Raw genomic sequence first — 18,964 nt, forward strand, 5'->3', positions numbered from 1 at the left:
TCAAACATGCACGAAATAATCTAGGCAACACTCCAGGCATGTTTATGATGAGGGAATAGCATTATATGATGTAAAGCACAGGAAAGTTAATTTTACATGATACTGCCCCTTTACGTTGATGCATAAACTTATAGAATTTGACACTGGTGTGTCTGCAGCAATCTGTTAAATATGCTTTTTATTTAGTCTACATGGGGTAAGAAAGGCTGGTCTGGGCATCTATGCTGGCAGAGTTCACTTACCGGTGCATCCAGCACTATGAGCTGCAGCCAAGAGTGAAACAAAAACATGCACAGTTAGGAGACCCACACTCCTCCGTTTTGGAGGTCTGTCCTAAAACCCTAGTGCTAACTGAAACGCCATCAGGAGATGTCCTCCGCAGACTGGCGCCTGTGCGTGCGTGTGCATTAAGGTAAAGGCAGAAAAAGTTGAGAGAGTTTTGTCTTCCAGACTCACAATCATGCCGTGAAGTGGCAGCTGTCCATGCACTTTGAACTGATTGGTTGCCGTGACACCTTTGCTGGTGTAGAGGAGCATGTCTGAGAACTGAAAAGAAAATACCCGAGCATTAACAGCTGATTGTCGGCTTGATTAGCAAGTTGAAGGAGGAGTCCGTTCTGGACCCACCAGGAAGAACATTCTCTGCTGCAGTCCCTTCTTGGTGAGTTTGTACAGACAGCCCTCTCGGATGAACTCCTGCAAACAGAGAGCCAGACAGAGGACATCTTTGTTTTTCTCTTTGTTTCTGTTGGCGTCTCTGCTCCCCCTGCCATCTGCTCGGCGTCGGTGCACTCACCCGGCCCGGAGCCGTTAGGTTCTCGATCCCGATCAGGTCTCTCTGCAGCTCCGTCAGCTTCTGGAAGTTCTCCAGCCGGATGAGACTGCTCTGGAGCTGGGTGGCTATCTCCGCTACTTCCTTCATTGCTTCTGCAAGGGAGGAGGGAGAATATCAAAACATGTCACGCATTGCGCCACCGAGGAGTTACGATTACGTTTCACAGACAGAGTTTCAGATGGTGCTTCCAAACACAATACTCATGAAATTAAACTTGACAAATGTTTTTTTTTTGTTTTGTTTTTGTTAGGACTAATAAAGTTTTTTTTTTTAAATCAACCCCAGTGTGTCCTGAGACTGTGGAAAAGAAAGCTTCACACTGTCAGAAAAACAGAGGTAGAAAAGGAGTCATTGTGCAAATACATACCAAAGTTTACTCTGAAATTGATTCTCCTTAGAGTTCCCAGTCACTTATACACTTGCAGTTCTTTTTTTAAAATCCAATTTTAAGAAAATACTTGTTGTTAACAAATATCACTGAAGTCAAAGTTGTGCTGCTTTCCCCCAGTTTGGACACTTTATCTTAAGGGTCCCCTCAGCCTATCTTAAACAAGTATAGTTTTTGTTTTTTTCCTCCCATTGATGTTGCAGTTTGTTTGCTCGTTAAATTTATTTGCTTTGTACAAAAACTAAAAAACAGAAAAATAAATGAGAAAAAAAAGACTGAATAGTTTTTAAGAAGCAACATTTACACTTAAACAGTTTATTGTACTTATTTTATGGGAACTGAAAAAGGTACTAGTAATGTAAAAAAAAAAAATATAGAGAAAAATCATGTTTTATGAAATTTGAAAGTCTCTTTAGTATCTTACGGCTTTTTGTCGAAAAGATCCAGATTAGCTGTACTTCCTTTCAAACCGGAGCACCTTGTTAAATGGATCTGTGGTCTACAGGGTGATGAGATGTGGAACATTTACCCTTACAGTCTTCATAATCACGGTGAGCAGGAGAGTAGTGCTTGCAGAGTCTCTCCAGGATGAGCTTGTAGTGCATGAGGCGCTGGATGGGTTTGAGCAGGAACGTGTTCAGCGGCAGGTAGCACACCTTCTGCAGCTCAAACTCTTTGTAGACCGTCTCCAGCTTCTTTATCCTCTTGGAGGCTTTCTCTAGCTCCGTTAGCACCTCGTCGTGCTTCTGCAGGTAGCTGGTGAATTCCTTGGGGCAGAATCGTTAATGGAACAATGTGTTTGATAATCATCTGAGGGACTGGAGTTTGGTATTTTAAAAACTAAAGGCATCTGTACCTTAAGAGCACTCATGTTCTTCAGCATCACGTCACCGATCCTCTGGTAGTCACCTTTGACGTGAGCGTTCGACCGTCCCTCCCTGTCCAAACAAAGGCAGGTTTAATTGTCATCACCATGTCGACAGGCAGGAGTCGCGGATGAACTTGCGGAAATGGAGCGACGGAGACGTACCAGAGAGCCAGCCTCTGGTCCAACTCCTTCAGGAATCCTCGGTGGAACTCGTAGATGGGGTCGATGTTGGAGAAAAGGAGCGTCATGAGGCCCTCTGGCATGGCGTTTTCTTTGATCACAGCGCTACGGAACCACTGCGACAAACAACCCACTATTACACAGAAGACACTGAAGATGTGCAACATTTTTTAAAGAAAAATAAATCACTAAAAATGTCGACCGATTCCTGAAAAATTCTTGTGATTAATACTAAGTTGAATAGTTGTGTTTTATGCTCTTTGAATATTTTTAGAACACCAAACGGCCATGTTTCCTCTTTCTCTGAACACTAATTTGTCTGCGTGTGATTATTACAAGTTATAAAATGTAGAAAGTTTTCTTTAGCTTTGAAAGATGCAGTTAGACGTTTGAGCCATTTGACAGAATTATGTTTGGAAAAATCAAGGCGAAGCTTTCAAATTGAAGAATAACACACCAGCTGCTGAGCACGGTGGTGGCAGCATACTTCTGTGGATTTATTTAGCCGCCAGTCGTGCTGATGCTTTGCACAAAGAGGGCAGAATATTGAAAGAAAGACGAATTCTTACAAATCCTTAAACTCTACTTAACAGGACAATAATCCCAAACACAAATCAGAATCATTATATATCAATATCATAAAAAGATATTGAGTATCTTTCCAAAACCTTGTTGATAGAAAGAGAAAGTTTGTGATTTATCCAAATTAGTGTGGGTGTGTGTATTATGTGCTAATTTGGATGAAAATCAACAACAGATTTGAATTTGTGCACCTAATTCGTTTCTAAAACTGACAGAAGTTATTTGTTGTGTTATCATTTCATCCTGAATAAAGAAAAGACCAAATATTTACTTAACAGCCCAACGTGTCAATGACATTCATACCAATACTGAAAGAATGTAAAACTTGAACTCTGCTACAAAACAAAATTATTGTCATTTTTTGGGGTTTTTTTTGTTCTCCAACTCACCACGGTGATGACCTCGAGGTCTTTCAAGTACGTTCGCTCTGTGGTCAGAATCTCTTTGGCAATGAAGTAGGCCTTGTCGGTGGGATATCGCTGGAGGAAGAAAGGGAGCTTCATTGTAAAAAGACAATAAGCAAAACTGATCCCAAGGAAGGAAGTGCAAAGAGTAAGTCAAATTCTCTAACAACAACATGCTTTCCTTCAATAAAAACCTGAGGATTACAGTGCCTTGCAAGAGTATTGATGCAGAAAGGGGAACTTAAGCTTTTGGCTTTCATGTAAAATACCGAACGCACCGTCCACAGGGTGAAACACGGTATTGGCAGAGTCATGCTGAGGGCAGACAGGGTGATACTATAAGAAAACCTGTTCTGTGCAACAACCCTAAACATACGGCCATTGCTACAATGGAATAGTTTAGATCAAATGCATTCATGTGTTAGAGTGACCTAGTCAAAGTCCAGATTTTGAATCAACAGGACAATGTTGACTCAAGACTATAGTCAGAATATCCAATTTAACTCAGATTGGGCTGCTTAATAAAAAAAATTGACAGAGATGCTAAAGTCCTGCAACTGCAACCATCAATGAACCATCGACTCATGCAAGTGCACACCACACTTTTGAGATTTGTATTTGTTAAAAAAGTAAAACCATGTTTTAAATTCTTTCAGTTCTTGATTATTTAAATCTTTGACTAGAATTAAGAAGGGTTCTTTGAATATGTGACACTTGCAACCGAGATGTTTTGTTTCCTTTTATCATTTTCTTTTGTCCAAATATATGTCCCCTCCTTTCAATAATGTTCTCCTTATGGATATTGTGGGAGGAGCTTTTATAGGCTACAATATAGAGGTGCACTGATAAATTCTTAATTTTGGGAGATTGGTGATCAATCAATTCGTACACATATTGATGTGTAAGAATTCACATCAATCCATTTACTTTATCTACCTCAACAAAGATCTAAAAATTAACCAGTCTCCTCTTTTGGTCTGCCATGAGAGAGGTTTGACTGTTAGCTCCGCCCACCAGGTCATGGATGGACGTTTGTAGTTACCAACAGTCACCCCACTGTTGCCAACTCAGCGACTTTCTTACTGTATTTAGCAACATTTCAGGCAAAAAAAGAAAGAAAAAAAAACAAAAATTGCCCAAAATTGGAATTGGTAGGTGAGGCTCTTTAAAGATGAGAAATCAGTGATCGGCCAGAAAACTGCAATCTGTGCACCATTACTACAGTACTCTGTAAAATGTCTGTTGTGTATCTTTACATGTTGGTGTCCAAAAATGTAAACAATTGAATTGGGAACAACAACAACAAAAAAAAAATCACATGCAATCCCAATAGAGACAAAAACTAATTTTTTGTTTGAATACTTTTACAGGGCACTATACGTGAATCGGCTTTAAATGTTTTGAGTTTTTGAGGCAGGTGGGGGGCGGGGGGTTTGGAAGGGTGGCATGCAAGCAGTGTACCTTCCTCCTGCCCTCCTCCTCCTCCTCTAGCCTGGCAGTGCTGCCCACCTCACTCAGGATGGGGCTCTGCAGGGGAGACGGGGCCTGGCTGGGCAGGCTGAGGGTCGACATCTGGAAGGAAGGCAACAGGCTGAGGGGACCCTTGGAGGTGAGGGGCGAGAGCTGAGGATTGTCCATTACTGAATCTACAAACGGAAGAGGGAGAATCAAATTAAAAAAGGCAAAAAAAAAAAAAAAGGGTGGTTTGATTTTTCAGGTGTCCCAGGTGATGGGAACGTGGTGAGAAAGGCACAAACATGATCTTCTTAAGTGGTGAGGGGTCTTAATCTGTGCATGCAGAGGAACTAATCCCATATATTAGACTGTATTTTGTCACATAAGCAACACTAAACCCTCACTTAACCCGGTTCCCTCTTTCTTTTGTTTCTGTGAAAACACAGCTGAACATTACAAACAAATCGCAAGTCTAATCTCACACACAAACACTGGCAGTGCATGAAAGAAAAGCTGCAAATCAGACTGCAGTAAGTATGGGTTCCCACACTTTTTAAATCCTGGTCATAAGTTTTCCAAATCCCTCTAAAGCAAAAAGAAAGAAGACTAAACGATAAACAAGCCTGCCCCCTTCCACTGCGTCTGTTCGCTTCTCTACACAGCCGATTCAGCAGACAAAACCCGACCCATCCCATTCTAACAACGGAGTCACCACAGCTGCTCTTCCACTTATAAAATGCAGGGGTGGAGGGAAGACTGACGAGAGAGGGGGAAAAAAAAACAACAACACAAAACAAAAGAAACACGGGACTCGCTATTCGACCCGGAAATAATTGCCCGAGTGAAAGTTATCAGGAATGTGGCTTCTCTGCAGGGCAAATAGGTTGTTTATGGTGGATGTGGAGCAGCCCACAGGGACTGACACAGAGAGGAGGGGGAGGACAACGCATATCAGACTCGTCAGAAAGAGAGACGGGGGGGTTTGGTGTGGAATGACTTGGCATGAGGCCTGCCTAAACAACGAGCGCGAGCACACACACAGCTGGAATTAGGTTGAGGAATCTTGTGTGCGACTCAACCCCCCACCCCCCCTAACTGCATGTGGTTTGCTGCATCAAATAAAAAACAGGGAAAACTACTTTTGTATAAGTTTGTTGAGGGATTATAAAGCGTTCTTCTTCAGGAAATAAAATACGGACTTTGTTCAGAAGTGGGACGGCCCAAAAACACTCAGGATATTTCCGTGAATAAACAACAGGATCATCCGTTTCATCTTGCATCGTTTGAACACTATCAGCAAAGAAGAAACTTCGGTCTCCAAATTAAGAGGCAAATTATTTCTCCGTGACCACCTATGAATAAACTCTAAATGTCTAAAACTGCAAATAAATGAGAGGCAGAAATCCCTGTCGTGATTTCAGTCTGATTTGCAATTAAAAGAATTTTAAGTCTGACATTCATGGTACCCAAAAGTGATTCCTTTATTCTTGAGAATAAAACATACAAACATTAAGTACATGTTGATGATGACTAAGCTTAAATACACACAGGATTAGGTGATGATTACTTGGTGGCTAAGCGTAGTTAGCTTGTTATTATTGCCATCAGCTCAGTGTAAAATTGGGTTAAAGTAGGGAAAAAATATCATATTATGGCAAAAATAGTGAATGAAATGGAAAAAAACACACACCCAAAAAAGACAAACCCCTTCATCAGGTCAGAACAAAGTTTAGTAAAGCTAAAAAAAAAAAAAAAGATCTGGAGCTGAGCACACGTCTTACTGCAGAGGCTGGAAATGCCGTCCAACAAAATGACAATGAGAACAGATGAGCAATTAAAGAAACTATCTTAAGCTTTGGATCCCGTTTAGCACATTGTGATTGGTTGTAATTATTTCACATTAATCATACACCTGAGTTAAAGACACACTGCGTGGAAGTGCTTTAAGGCACCGTGGTGCGAGGGCTGCAGAAAGGGAGGCTCAGAAAGACTTAACTAAAACGGAAAAAAAATGTAAGTCACTATGGAAGGACATCAGTTTTGCAATTAAGTCTTTCTGATTTGAACTGTGCAAAACAGATTCTTATGCCAATACAGAATCAAAAACAGATTTGCCTTTGTTACTGGATTAGAGTCCAGAAGACTGATAAGAGAAACATGCACGTTACTCCTTTAGTGGCTGAAAACCTTTGCTCGCATACCTGTGCTTCAACTGTTTCTAGAAAAAGCAACACATATGTCCAGTTAATGTGCAAAACACTGCTTCTTGTCAATAACCTGAATATTTAGTTGTTAAATTGAGAATAACCTGTTTTATTAAATATGGTAAAGCATCCTTGAAGCTAGAGGTTAAAGAGAAATGTTTTTTTAACAACTTTGTTCTAAAAATACAGGACTAATGTACCAAAAAGGGGTTTCCTTAAAGTTTCTACATTCTGAAAAATCTTAATATCACATCTTCTTCAGTCTATCTTTTATTAATTATGTAGAAAAATGCTATTAAGAGTTCAAAAATGATACATTCATCTTATATAAAGTGGTATTAGCATTTTACATTATGGCTCAACAGCACAAGGTTTACATTCTATTATTTATCCGAACATGAAGCTCTATGGTTAATCATGATGCTGCTGAGAAATAACACGGCAGGTGTAAACACCATTTCAGCCAGCAGAGGTCAGTAATGGACAGAAGTGAAACTAAAAACACTGTGGCATGCCTTGCCTTGTTTTTTAAATAAAGGAGGCACTTTAAAAAGATTTAAATAAATCACGCAAGGTTTCACTTTTACTCTGAATCTCAATGTTCAATTACAAGTAAAAGATTAAAAAAAGGGCTATTGAAGGAAGTAGACATTTCAAAGGTCATAGAAGAACCCAGCAAATGGTTTATTACAAGAAAAGCTGATTTCTTTTTGTTGATTGTAATTATATTAAATTAATGTAAAGTTCTACAAATTTATGCCAAATAATGGAATTAAAGTTTGAATGGAAAGTAGTTTTCAAAGACTGTGTTCAGCAAAGGATGTGGAGCGATAAGTAAGCTAATTTCTGCTTTCTTGCTATTTTTTGTATGTCAAAAACGTGTAAAAAATCTTTTAAAAAGTAACAATGTAAGCTAGCAGACTAGACTCCCCCTTTTTTCTTGTAAATAGACCACATAATGTAGACTGAAGCAAAAAACACTCAAAAAGAGTAATTTTGTTAAAAAATGCCACGAATGGCTTACTCTGGGAAAATAAACTGTTCCATCCTCTACTGCTTACATTGACTTACTTCTAAAAAAAATGGTGATCTATATGTTGCTCTTTATATTACTCTTATAAGCAAACACTTCTCCTGTAACTGCACCGCAACAGTTTAAAGGCTTAAGTGCTGTAAGGGTTTACATTTTAATCTGTGGGGATCCGGAGGGGTCTGCCAGTCCCAGGGACTGCAGGTTGTGGCATTGGAGCAGGAAGCCCTCTATCCCACTACTTCCTGTTAGAGGGTTGCTATAAAACAGGTCCTGCTCAGGGGGAAGGTTGCCGTCGGAACCCCAGTCGGAGTCCGAGTCGGAGCTGCCGTTCCCGGATCCCTCGGTGGCGGTGGGGGGGTAGCTGAGCTGCTCGAGCTGCTCCACCAGGTCACTGAACTGCATGGCGGAGCTGCTCTCGGAGCGGACAGAGTACGCCGGGAAGTTGACCATTGAACTGGCCTCTGACTGGATGCCAGAGCCCGGCAGGCGCAGCGAGGAGGAGTCCGGGACTCCGTACCCCACCGACATGGACTCCCCGGCAGAGCTGAGCCCCAGGTTGTCCAGGGAGCTACACTCGGAGCGGTTGTTTACCAACGAGCTGGTCTCGGAATGCCCCACGAGGCTGTCTGGAAATGCATGGAGATTCCCATTCAAGTCCTCGATTCCAACACTAAACAGCCGATTTTTGCTGATGTCAGACTCCTCTGTAAAATCTAACCGGTCTACTTTATTCTCATCAAGCCCGAAGGAGTAGGCCTCTGCCCCACCTCCATAAAAAGAGATTTCAGCGGGATCGTCATCAATGAACTCCTCTGACACATGTAGAGGTGAGCCGGGCATCAAGAACATGGCATTCTGCTTCGTCCTCAACAGTTCTGCCTCGAAGGCCTCAGGTGTAAGAGGCCCCTTCAGTTTCCCCCTCCCCCCTTCGAGCGAGCATCCCGTTCCCCGTCTCCTGCCTTGCTCACTATTCTCATTGTCGTTTCTGGAGGGCAGCGATAGGGATGTGCTGCTGTCTAAACACACAAACATGGGGCTGCAGTGTCCTGCTGCCTGGTTGCTAGGGGCACCTTGAAGCGAGAAGTGTGACGGGGGAACGGCCTTGACGGAGTCTTCCTTCGGAGGGCTGGGGGGTCTGGCTGCTCCCGCTGGGAACTGCGGCGGCTGTTGTGCTGCTGGAGACGGGCTGAGTGCGGAGAAAGGTTGGAGCTGAGGTTGTAGCTCAGTTCGTGGAAAGATCCGAGTCATGTGTGCAGGGAGGAAGGACTCGGCGGTGGAGGAAAGGGAGCAAGGGGCCCTGGGACTGTCACTGAATGACAAGGTCTGGAAACAAAGGCAGAACAAACAGACAAGACCAGGGCCAAAGAACATACAGGGTGAAGGCCACAAAAGAAAGAAAAATACATATTTTGATTAGTTTATCCATTCTGGCACAAATGATGGTTGTTTCTAGCTGCATTTCCATTAATGGTAAAATTGCGCAAATTAAAATTGCAAAAATAATTTTGCTTAATCGAAGTACATCGATTTCAAAAAAGTTCGTATTTTTTGATCAAATGTTTTTGCGATCGGATGAGATGAGGTGGTCATGTCAAAATTTTTTTGCACATCACACGAGTCATGTGATCAACAGCCGGATGTTACATCTGGCGAAAACGACAAAGAAGACAACAGGAAGTGGTATTAGGACGATGGTTTGTTTCTTTGGAATATGTGCATCTGGCTCCACCAGAGCTCTCACAGACACACAATTCATAAAAAGTTGTGCCATTTTAACATGTTCAATCCATAACCCTTCTGTAAAATCTGCAACTACAATTCCCCAAAACGCCACACACATAGCCGCTCCCAGACATAGAGGGTTGTCACTCCAATGCCTGACTAAGACGCCAACGTTTCCTCTGATTGGCTGATGAGCGTTAGCGCCATGGCTGAATTATGACTTTTTCTCATGTAACTGCTTACATTCGTCGCTGCCATGATTTTTGAATGACTTATTGAGTGAAGAAGCTTATTCATGTGTGATTTTAAATCAATTTCTTATTTAATCAAAACACTAATTGCTCAATTGTGATTTTATTTTATTTTTTACATTTGCAGAATATAGACAAAGATTTGCGCACATTTGTAATGGAAACACAGCTACATGGTTTTTCTAGTTGTTTTGTTTACCTGTTTTGGCATGTCAGAGGTAAAGGAGCGAGCAGACATTCTTACTTGGCTGTTCTTCCTAAACAGAAACAGACCTTACTGTCAGAACAATTCATTGTTACTAATACGGAAAACAAATTATATGACTGACGGTGTCCAGTTTGGGTCAAATGTTTACACACTCATCACAGGCATGAACAACACCAAGTTTGGGGTTTTATTGATTTAGTTTACTCTAACGTTGGTGTCCAAACTTTTTCCCTTATGATCTAAAAATTGCCACGTAGTCACACTTCACAACAATTCATTTTTGCCTACTTTGTTTTTATTGGTCAACAATAAACAAAAACTTTCAATATTTTAATGAAACAAATTTGTATAAATTTACCTGGGAATCATGTGAAACATAAAACAAAAATATTATTACTCTTTGGTCAGCAAAAATAACAGAATGTACGATACTGTCACTTCATAGAAAGCCCTTGCTGTATTTACAGAATGGGTACGGCTAGGTCTGAGTAAAGGTTGCTAGTTGAAAAATGTATAACAATGTGTCAGTCTCCATCAAATTCCTGCACCAGTGGCCAAATTTGTGCCATTCTTGAATATGCATCATTCTAAGGCCAGTACTTAGGATGAACATGGTCCAAGTTATGCAAACACTCCCATTAATGTTTGGTAAATGTGCTTTATAAAGCTCTTTGTAGTCATGGCAGCAAAATGTTGCTGCCACCATAATGCTTTAAAATTTGTATGCTCAAAAGCCTCTCTTTGGTTCCTCTGAACATTCTTCTTCTTGTGTCCAAACAGATCAAACTGCACCCCATCTGATCCTAAGCTTTTCTCTAAATATGCATTTGGCTTCTTTCAAATTTCAGTCAAAGCTATATAGTTGTCGCACATGAAAATCTGGTTTTAGAATGGATAAAGGGAATGAGCATAAACCTTCTGGAATAACCCTCACAAAGCCACAACCTCAATCCAGTTGAAAATTTATGGACTTTACCCTCAAAGCTCGGCCTGTCCCAGAAAACCGACTGGGTTTAAAGTTCCACCAATTCGGCCAAGAACAGTGGTCAAATATCCTGCCATAAGTGTGCCAAAACCTTGTCGTCAGCTTTAAAAAAGCTTGTGGTTAAAGTACAACTTACTATGGGACAGTTAGCCAAATAGTCGCCAGGATATTTGACCCCTGAATGTGCAATTTTTGTATTTGTTGCTGTTCTCTCGGCCAAGATTCCTTTGGAATCTCAATGGTTGTTTTTATATCCATTTAAAATAACAGTTATAAATAAATAATTCTCACCCTGAAAAATAAATGACACCAAACAAATGATAATTTGTGCATAACTTGAAACTTTTAAAACATAATTGAAGCTGTGCGTTGTATATTCATTCCACGCCGAGTGAAGAATCATTTAAATAAGCCATCAAAGGACCCAAATTACTGAAGTTTGTGCCCATGATGTATATATGTAAACTTGTCACCTGGACTGTACTATACGTCTATTCAGACAAACACACCTCTGATAAGGGGTTCTCTTCGCTCCGTTCTCCCGAACATACTCCACAAGCTGTTTCTGGGTCCTTCCACTGACAGAGAGAATTTTAGATTAAAAAATAAATCCAAATAAATAACTTGATAAAATGCTTAACTGTACAACAAAGGTCAAAAGTCCGAATGAACGGACTTTAAAGAGTTCCTACCTGTATCTGAAGGAGGAACCTCGTGTAAAGAGGATTGCTTTGGTTTTGGGTTCCGGTTGATCAAACAAACGGAAGAACGAATGGTACTCCACACAGATCTTCCAGAAGTTTTTACACTGGTCACGGCTGGCCATCATAAACTCAAGAATGTCTTGGTGCGGCCCCTGAAAAAAAGGTTAAAAAGAAACACTGACCTGGTCACGTTTACAATGACTGTAAAATCTGAGATTAAACTGAAGACCGTGAAAGCTTACATGGACTTCTGGGTGGAGTTTTATGAGGAAGCGTTTTCTCTTAAAGCTCAGTTTGCGAATCTTGGACCAGTTAAAGGTGTTTATTTTCGTGTTGCCCTAGGTCACGAAATAACAACAGAAAAGTAAACCAAATGATGACAGAGTGAAGTCATGGTGGCTGCGATCAAAGCAGTAATCACCTGAAAGACCTGAAGGCCCATATGAGCAACAGTCAGATTGATCTTGGTGCCTTCTCGGTCAGCTGCTGGGTGAAAGCGGACGCCGTACATTTCCAGTTTACGAGCAATCTCCAGAATCTGGAAATCTGATTCAGCAGGAGTCTGGCCACTGGTTAAAAAAAAAAAGGTACATAAACAAAAACATTCATGGCATGCTCCCTTCACACAGGGTAATAGTGAGCTGTGGTATGTGGAGTCCTTCTCGGATCAATTCTAAGAGCCTTTTTTATTTAATTAAACTATACAACAAAACGACACAAAAATGTATCCACACAATTTCATTTGTGGTCAAAAATACTTTAACTTGGTGAAAAATCGCTCTCTGTTTAAAACTCTGCTGCTACCAATATTGATTTAGTTAAAATTCTAGCAATATTTGCAATAAATATAATAGAGAGTAAAAATTGCCAAATGAACTATACTGATCACTCTTAATGTTTTCTTCTAATTTAACCACATAGTGCCAAAATAAAACACGTCATAATTTGTAGATGTCTTCAAGCTTTACAAATGTAACAGGCACATATAAAAGTAAGTGATTACAAACAAACAGCGTATTAGAAACATATCCATCCCATCATTACTCCATTCTAATTTTGTTCATCCTTTAAGCATGAAATCTCCTTAGAGCCCTCCCCTGCCCCACTGGCCTTATGGCTAATAGACTAACCGGAGCAAAGGATTAAAGCAGGGAACTCTCTGCTAGCGCTACCACTCTGGCAACCAAGGAAAGAGATTAGCAAAAGTCTTTAGAGAACCCTTAAGTCTTTAGGGCTTTTTTCAACCTGGGTGTTGAAAAAAAAAGCCTCTGTTGGCTATGAGGTAGAACTGTGCTCCTTTAGAGAGTGGCTGTGGGAAAAGTGCTGTAAACGGTTTCTGCTAAACTCTAAACCGACAGACATGGGTGAGGAGGACTTGTGTCTGTGTATGAAGAACACACAGTCACGGTTTTCACCAAGCATAAACTGCATAGGAGCAATGGGGCATCATTTACCACTTCTTTAAACTTCAACATGAAACAACATGTGTTGGATGAGAACCGAAAAGTCAGAGTTTACCTTCTGTAAATCACAATTAGATAACAGAATGAGCTCAAAATAGCAACATGAATGCCTCCCATTAAGGCCAAGAATAGGAGGGGGCAAAGCAAGCACTGGCAGGTCTGCTAAGGCCTCACTTTTAAACAAAGCTAAGCTACCGTTCTTTAAAGTATTATAGTTGAACCTTTGAAAAAAAAAAATGTTCACAGAAATGTGATAATTAGCAAAACTATGAAGGTTGGGGAACAAAAAGCTTGCAGTTCACTTTTGAGCAGACACGCAGCTCATGTCTGCTGAAATTGGTGATAGAGCCAGTTCTTGTTTTGGTTAAACTGAGGAATCAGCTGAGTAATGGTTTGATTTTACACAGCCAGGCGGTGATTACAGATCCTGCCCCCAAAAAGGAGGATCATTTGTAGAAATGTTCAATAACCACACACACTAACTTGCAAAGTTAATATCCCTTAAGTTTTTTAAATGTTATCAACCACCAACCTCAGTCTATTTTGGGAGGGCTTTATATGACACACAAACTCAAAGTACTGCTTTGGTAAAAGGTCTTGGGAAGTGAAAGGAAAATTAGGCATGCCTTGGAGGTTTGATAGAGAACATTACTGAACGAACAGCATCACAAAAACCAAAGAACACATCAGACAGGTCAGAGGGGAAAAAATAGGAATGTGTCAAGAAATAAGATTCCAGGCTTCAAATATCCACAATAGTTCCTCAACATTATCCTAGTAGGTGAATACTGAATGAAAGCTACACTATTATGGTCAGGGAAAAGATCAAGCTGTCAGGAGCAATGCTTTAAATAGAGATTTAAATTATATTAAAATATTGAGGTGAAGGTAAATCACATTAAGTCTTGCTAGCTGTAAAAAACCAGAGCAACAGCCCAGACACGGCTGCTAACACTAACCCTCTAGAGCACAGGTGTCAAACTCTAGTGCACAAGGGCCAGGGTCCTGCTGTTTTTAGATGTGCCACAGGTACAAAACACTGGAATGAAATGGCTTCATTACCTCCTCTTTGTGAAGGTCAGTTCTCCAGAGCCTTGCTAATGACCTAATTATTCTATTCAGGTGTGGTGCAGCAGAGGCACATCTAAAATTGCAGGACACCGGCCCTTGAGGACTGGAGTTTGACACCTGTCCTTAAGAGTAAAGTCCAAAACCTGACAATATTATTATTACTTAAGTGGTTCCAGGGATTTGTGGCTGATTTGGGTGGGATTCAAATATTTCAAGAGATGTTTGTCTTCAGATCAGATATAAAGGAACAGGGGCTGAAACTTACAGGTGCCTGCGGTGGAACTCCATGATTCTCTCTTGCACTTTGTCTTGATAAGGCAATAGTTTGTTTGCTCTCAGGAACTCCCTGTCTGCAGCGTCATCATGGTCTCCAATCTCCGCTGTCGGTTTACACAAGAGAAAACATCAGATTCTGTGTGCATAATTGGAGGAAACGTAAACTCTCTTCGGAACACAGTTATATAAAGACCACGTGAGATTATTGTCATTTTACAATGTGCAATGAGTAAGTCCTTCATCTCAGTTTTGAAATTCAGCGATCATTACGAGGCAGTTATTGAGTATTGCCCTGTGTTTTTGATGTTAAGGCAGTAGAATAAAACATACACTGAACAATGTGTGAGGCCAGCAGCGCTCCAGTATTTTCTGTACAGATCAACCTGCCCTCCATCAGATCTCTCTTCATCTGCAGGGAGAATAAATACCTGTGGGAGGAAACGAGAGCCCAAAATTATTCACAACACTTGCAGATTTGTAGATTTGAAATACTTTTTAACTCAACTGAGAAGATGCTACGAAATGAGACGCACATCTCTCAAAGGATAAGAAAACATCATAAGGAAATATCAATACATTTTAGAAATAAATAATCGCTTTCATTATTTGTAAAATAATGAACATTTTACCTTTAAAAACGGCACCTTTCTCAATAAGGAATGAAAACTCTTCATTATGATACAGCAAATTAAACCCTTCCCTTCCTTAATTAAACTATACAACAAAACAGCAAAATGGCTGACCAGCTTTTTGCACGTTTTCTCTAATAGTTCAATAATTTATCTTTTGTGATATTTTTAAGGTTAAGATTTTCTATCAGATTCAAGTCAGGCCTCCGACTGGGCCACTCCACAATAACACCATCACTACCTGTCAGAATAAAACCGTCAGTAAACCTAAATTAAAATATTTCAAACCTAAGTGATGTAACTATTTGGCAGCACAAGCGTAATAAAAATGTTATTTATTTTTCTAATGATTATTGAGAGATTTCTGAAAAGAAAACCAAAACCCTCAAAGATTGTGAAACTTCTTCCATGAAGACAGGAGCCAAAACAAATACCCAGATAAAATTTCACTTCACTGACCTGGTGTACTCTTCCTGCAGTTGACCAGGGTCAGGGGGAAAGAACTTCACAGAAAGTCGGAACAGCGTATTCGCTGGTCCTGGAAAGCAATAACAGAAATATTGAATTCCTCTCTCTATCAGGTGGATTTACAGCCAGATTGATGCTACTTACTTCTGACTTGTCTTGCAATGGGCTTTGTCGGTTCCAGCCATACCTAGAGGGAGACAAAGTTTGAGCTTTTCAGCATTTCAAGCTCCAATTTTGACCAATTGTTACAACAAAACTCAATGCAGGTCTTCTAGCATAAAGTGACAGCTCTATAAGCAACTGTCTACTTTTCTTGGGTCAGAATATACAGTTCCAACTAAAAAAAACAACAACAAAAAAAACCCCTCATTTCTGCCTCATTGTAGCTCAGCTCCTCTGTTAAAACTGTGGCTGATTGATGAAGGAATGTGCAACAAGAAACCAGCATTGAGAAACATTTCTACCCAGAAAGAACTGTTGTAATCCGTTTATGTACACATTTCTGCATCTGTCGTTGATCTAAATATATTGGAGCACATCTTCATGCAGTAAATCAGTTACCCAAACCCCTTTCCAGCAGGCTGATGAATATCATGTCATTGTTTATCATCCAAATGAAGTAAGATCAATAGAAAAATAAGACCAGCTCATGCAGACTTTAACTGTGAAAGTCTTGGAGCACAATTTTAAAAGAAGATACACACATTTGACTGTTTGAGATGTACGGCCAGTGAATCCATTAGAGAAAAACAGTATTGTTTCAGAACGTGAGTTATGGGTTGGATTGTGGCCCCCATGTTGGTTTATAAAAAACTCCAAGGTGGTATTACATTCCAGTCGTGTTTCTGGAAAGACAAAAACAGCAGAAATTCTGACGGGTGAGTCAGATAAGTTATGCCTCATTTCTGCCGAGTGATACGGCATCTGTCCGAACTCCAGTTTATGGAGTTATTCAGAAGAGCATTTCCACCGCCAGTGGGACTCTCACTGAGCAGGCGGCGTTAAACCTAAACACCTCACGCTGCGTCAACTGTACGTACCATTGCCCTATAGACCTACAACTGAAACGTGCCCAGAAATGTTGCGACGTGTTGGTTTTTTGGGTCGCTTTAATCATGGAGACAAACTAACGTACCAAACCACAGCGATCCGTAACACTCAGTGGAAACGAGGCATTACGACACTTCTAAATCGTCTCCAGTGAAAACAACACTACCTTACTGTTTGTACTAATCCAGAGCAACAAAGTAACCGTAAGATGACGTGAAAGTGAACAGGGTTTCCTCTCCACCCACATTTATGTTATTATATTAAGAACTTTGACCTGTCACCAACAATGAGTATGCAGTGTAGGCATACCATACATTGTAAAAGTAGTGAAAAACCTGAACCTTTTCATGTGTGGTCATAACAACCACAAACGCTAATGAATTTTATTTGGGATTTTTGTGGCACAAAGTGGTGAATATTTATAAAGGGAGGAAAAAGGGATTCGATAGTTTCAACACTGAACATTCAACATTTTACAACAAAAACGTGTGCAAAAGTATGGGTGAGGTCCCTGTTGGTCAGTACTTTGTAGACCTACCTTTTGTTGCAGTTAGTTATTTTGAGGCATGTCAGCTGCATTTCCATTGACCATATTATAATTGCACAAATTGGAAATGCAAAAATAAATCTGCTTAATGGAAACACGGCAAATAAAAAAAATACAAACATACTTTTATTTTTTAATTAAACATTTTTGCATAAGAATGAGGTGGCTTTTCGGCAATATCAAAATTAGCACGTCGCACGATGTGTTGTTGTCATTGCAATCAACAACCGGATGTCACGACTGGCAGAAGAGACGAAGAAGACGACAGGAAGTGGTAGGATGATGTTGTGTTATACTTTTTAATGTCTTATCGTGTGAACAAACTCATTCACATGTAATTTTAATTGCGCTTCTTACTTCTTATTGTGAAAACACCAAAACATTTTGAGCACATTTTACATATGTGCTCAACATGTACATATTGAGCACATATGTAAATGAGCTACTGACAATTTTACATATTTGGAAACTGATTTTTGCATATTAGCTCCAGTTCAAACACATTGGTTGGAAACATTTCTGAATATCCATTTAAAATTCCTACTACTGAGTCTCAGTTGGATTTAAGTTTCAACTTTCAGTGGGCTAATCTAACATTTTGCGTCTATTTACCATGAAAGACCCCAATAAAATACATTGATGTTTGCGATTGTAACATGACATAATATTAAAAGGTGTATGAATAGCTTTGCAAAGCACTGCAAAATCTGTGTGCTTCAAAAAAAGAAGTGAAAGATATTATTGCGGAGTACATACCCAATTCATCTGCATGTTCTGAAACTCGACGCCAAAGTAATCACTTTCGATGAAGTTACCCCTGTGGAAAACTTCAGAGAGGAGGTTCTGTCCAGGAAGTTTTGGCTGAAAGAGAAAAAAGAAAACAGACTGAGGCATTCCTTTTATCTATGTGCCAACAACGTTTTCTAATACCCTCCTGTGAAGCATCTTCAACTAGCATTAAAAGCAACATATAGAGCATTGGTTTCAGTCACAAAAAAAAAAAAAAATTTAGACGGGACACAACTCATCCCCAGAGATCCTTGGAGAAAGGCCAATGTAGCTGTAGCTGAGCGCTGGGTAGGTTCTGTCTTTTGAGCAGAAAATACTTGCCATCTGCAAATAATTCTCTTCATTGTGTTTTATGAGTTTGTTATGCTCCATCTGTTGAATCAAATAGCCTCCTTGATGTTGACAATAAGCTGGTAGAATAATTTCTTTAAAAAAATAATAATAATACAAAAGGTGTCACTGCTGCCTCACCCTGAGCTGAGGGGAGAACAAATCTCAGGCAGAAAATCTGCAGAGGTTCACCTTCTCAGCACTCTGGGGTTTGTTTTCACTAAATGAAGAACTAATTACTATGTACTAAGAGCATACTGCAGTTGAGGTTTGGAAACCTAGGCTGTGACTTTTAGAGAAAATTATAGCCTAAAACATCTGGTAGTAATGTAAAATAGTATTTTTAAAAGACTTATAAAAAGAACTGCACTGCATCGGCTAAAGTAAGGTATTATAGCTCAGCGGCCGCCAAAAGCTCGACTGTAGACGCTCTTTTCGTTACGTTGATACAGTCACATGTTCTGCATTCAGACAACAAAATAAATCGCAGGTGAAATCTACAAAAGCACCATCAGCAAGTGT

The 18,964-nt window shown here is 40.1% G+C and overlaps 1 protein-coding gene across 2 annotated transcripts in view; it reads right to left on the bottom strand.

The window, feature by feature from the left end:
- Positions 1 to 18,964, bottom strand: part of farp2 (FERM, RhoGEF and pleckstrin domain protein 2) — a 39,251-nt gene that overhangs the window by 7,031 nt on the left and 13,256 nt on the right. Inside the window, exons 3-21 of one of the 2 annotated variants that reach the window (XM_032571660.1) lie at positions 18,080 to 18,184; positions 15,871 to 15,913; positions 15,718 to 15,796; positions 14,960 to 15,057; positions 14,619 to 14,733; positions 12,241 to 12,388; positions 12,062 to 12,157; positions 11,808 to 11,971; positions 11,625 to 11,693; positions 10,122 to 10,179; positions 9,020 to 9,272; positions 4,767 to 4,903; positions 3,243 to 3,332; positions 2,254 to 2,387; positions 2,080 to 2,161; positions 1,753 to 1,990; positions 797 to 927; positions 628 to 696; positions 457 to 546 (exon numbers count right to left, since the gene is read on the bottom strand). In XM_032571660.1, the coding sequence (XP_032427551.1) occupies positions 457 to 546; positions 628 to 696; positions 797 to 927; positions 1,753 to 1,990; positions 2,080 to 2,161; positions 2,254 to 2,387; positions 3,243 to 3,332; positions 4,767 to 4,903; positions 9,020 to 9,272; positions 10,122 to 10,179; positions 11,625 to 11,693; positions 11,808 to 11,971; positions 12,062 to 12,157; positions 12,241 to 12,388; positions 14,619 to 14,733; positions 14,960 to 15,057; positions 15,718 to 15,796; positions 15,871 to 15,913; positions 18,080 to 18,184 (2,199 nt within the window). Of the gene's footprint in view, positions 1 to 456; positions 547 to 627; positions 697 to 796; positions 928 to 1,752; positions 1,991 to 2,079; positions 2,162 to 2,253; positions 2,388 to 3,242; positions 3,333 to 4,718; positions 4,904 to 9,019; positions 9,273 to 10,121; positions 10,180 to 11,624; positions 11,694 to 11,807; positions 11,972 to 12,061; positions 12,158 to 12,240; positions 12,389 to 14,618; positions 14,734 to 14,959; positions 15,058 to 15,717; positions 15,797 to 15,870; positions 15,914 to 18,079; positions 18,185 to 18,964 lie in introns of both variants that reach the window. The other variant, XM_032571659.1, reaches the window with a different exon arrangement.

The sequence above is a fragment of the Xiphophorus hellerii genome, chromosome 9 (assembly GCF_003331165.1).
Source record: "Xiphophorus hellerii strain 12219 chromosome 9, Xiphophorus_hellerii-4.1, whole genome shotgun sequence".
Taxonomy (NCBI): Eukaryota; Metazoa; Chordata; class Actinopteri; order Cyprinodontiformes; family Poeciliidae; genus Xiphophorus; species Xiphophorus hellerii.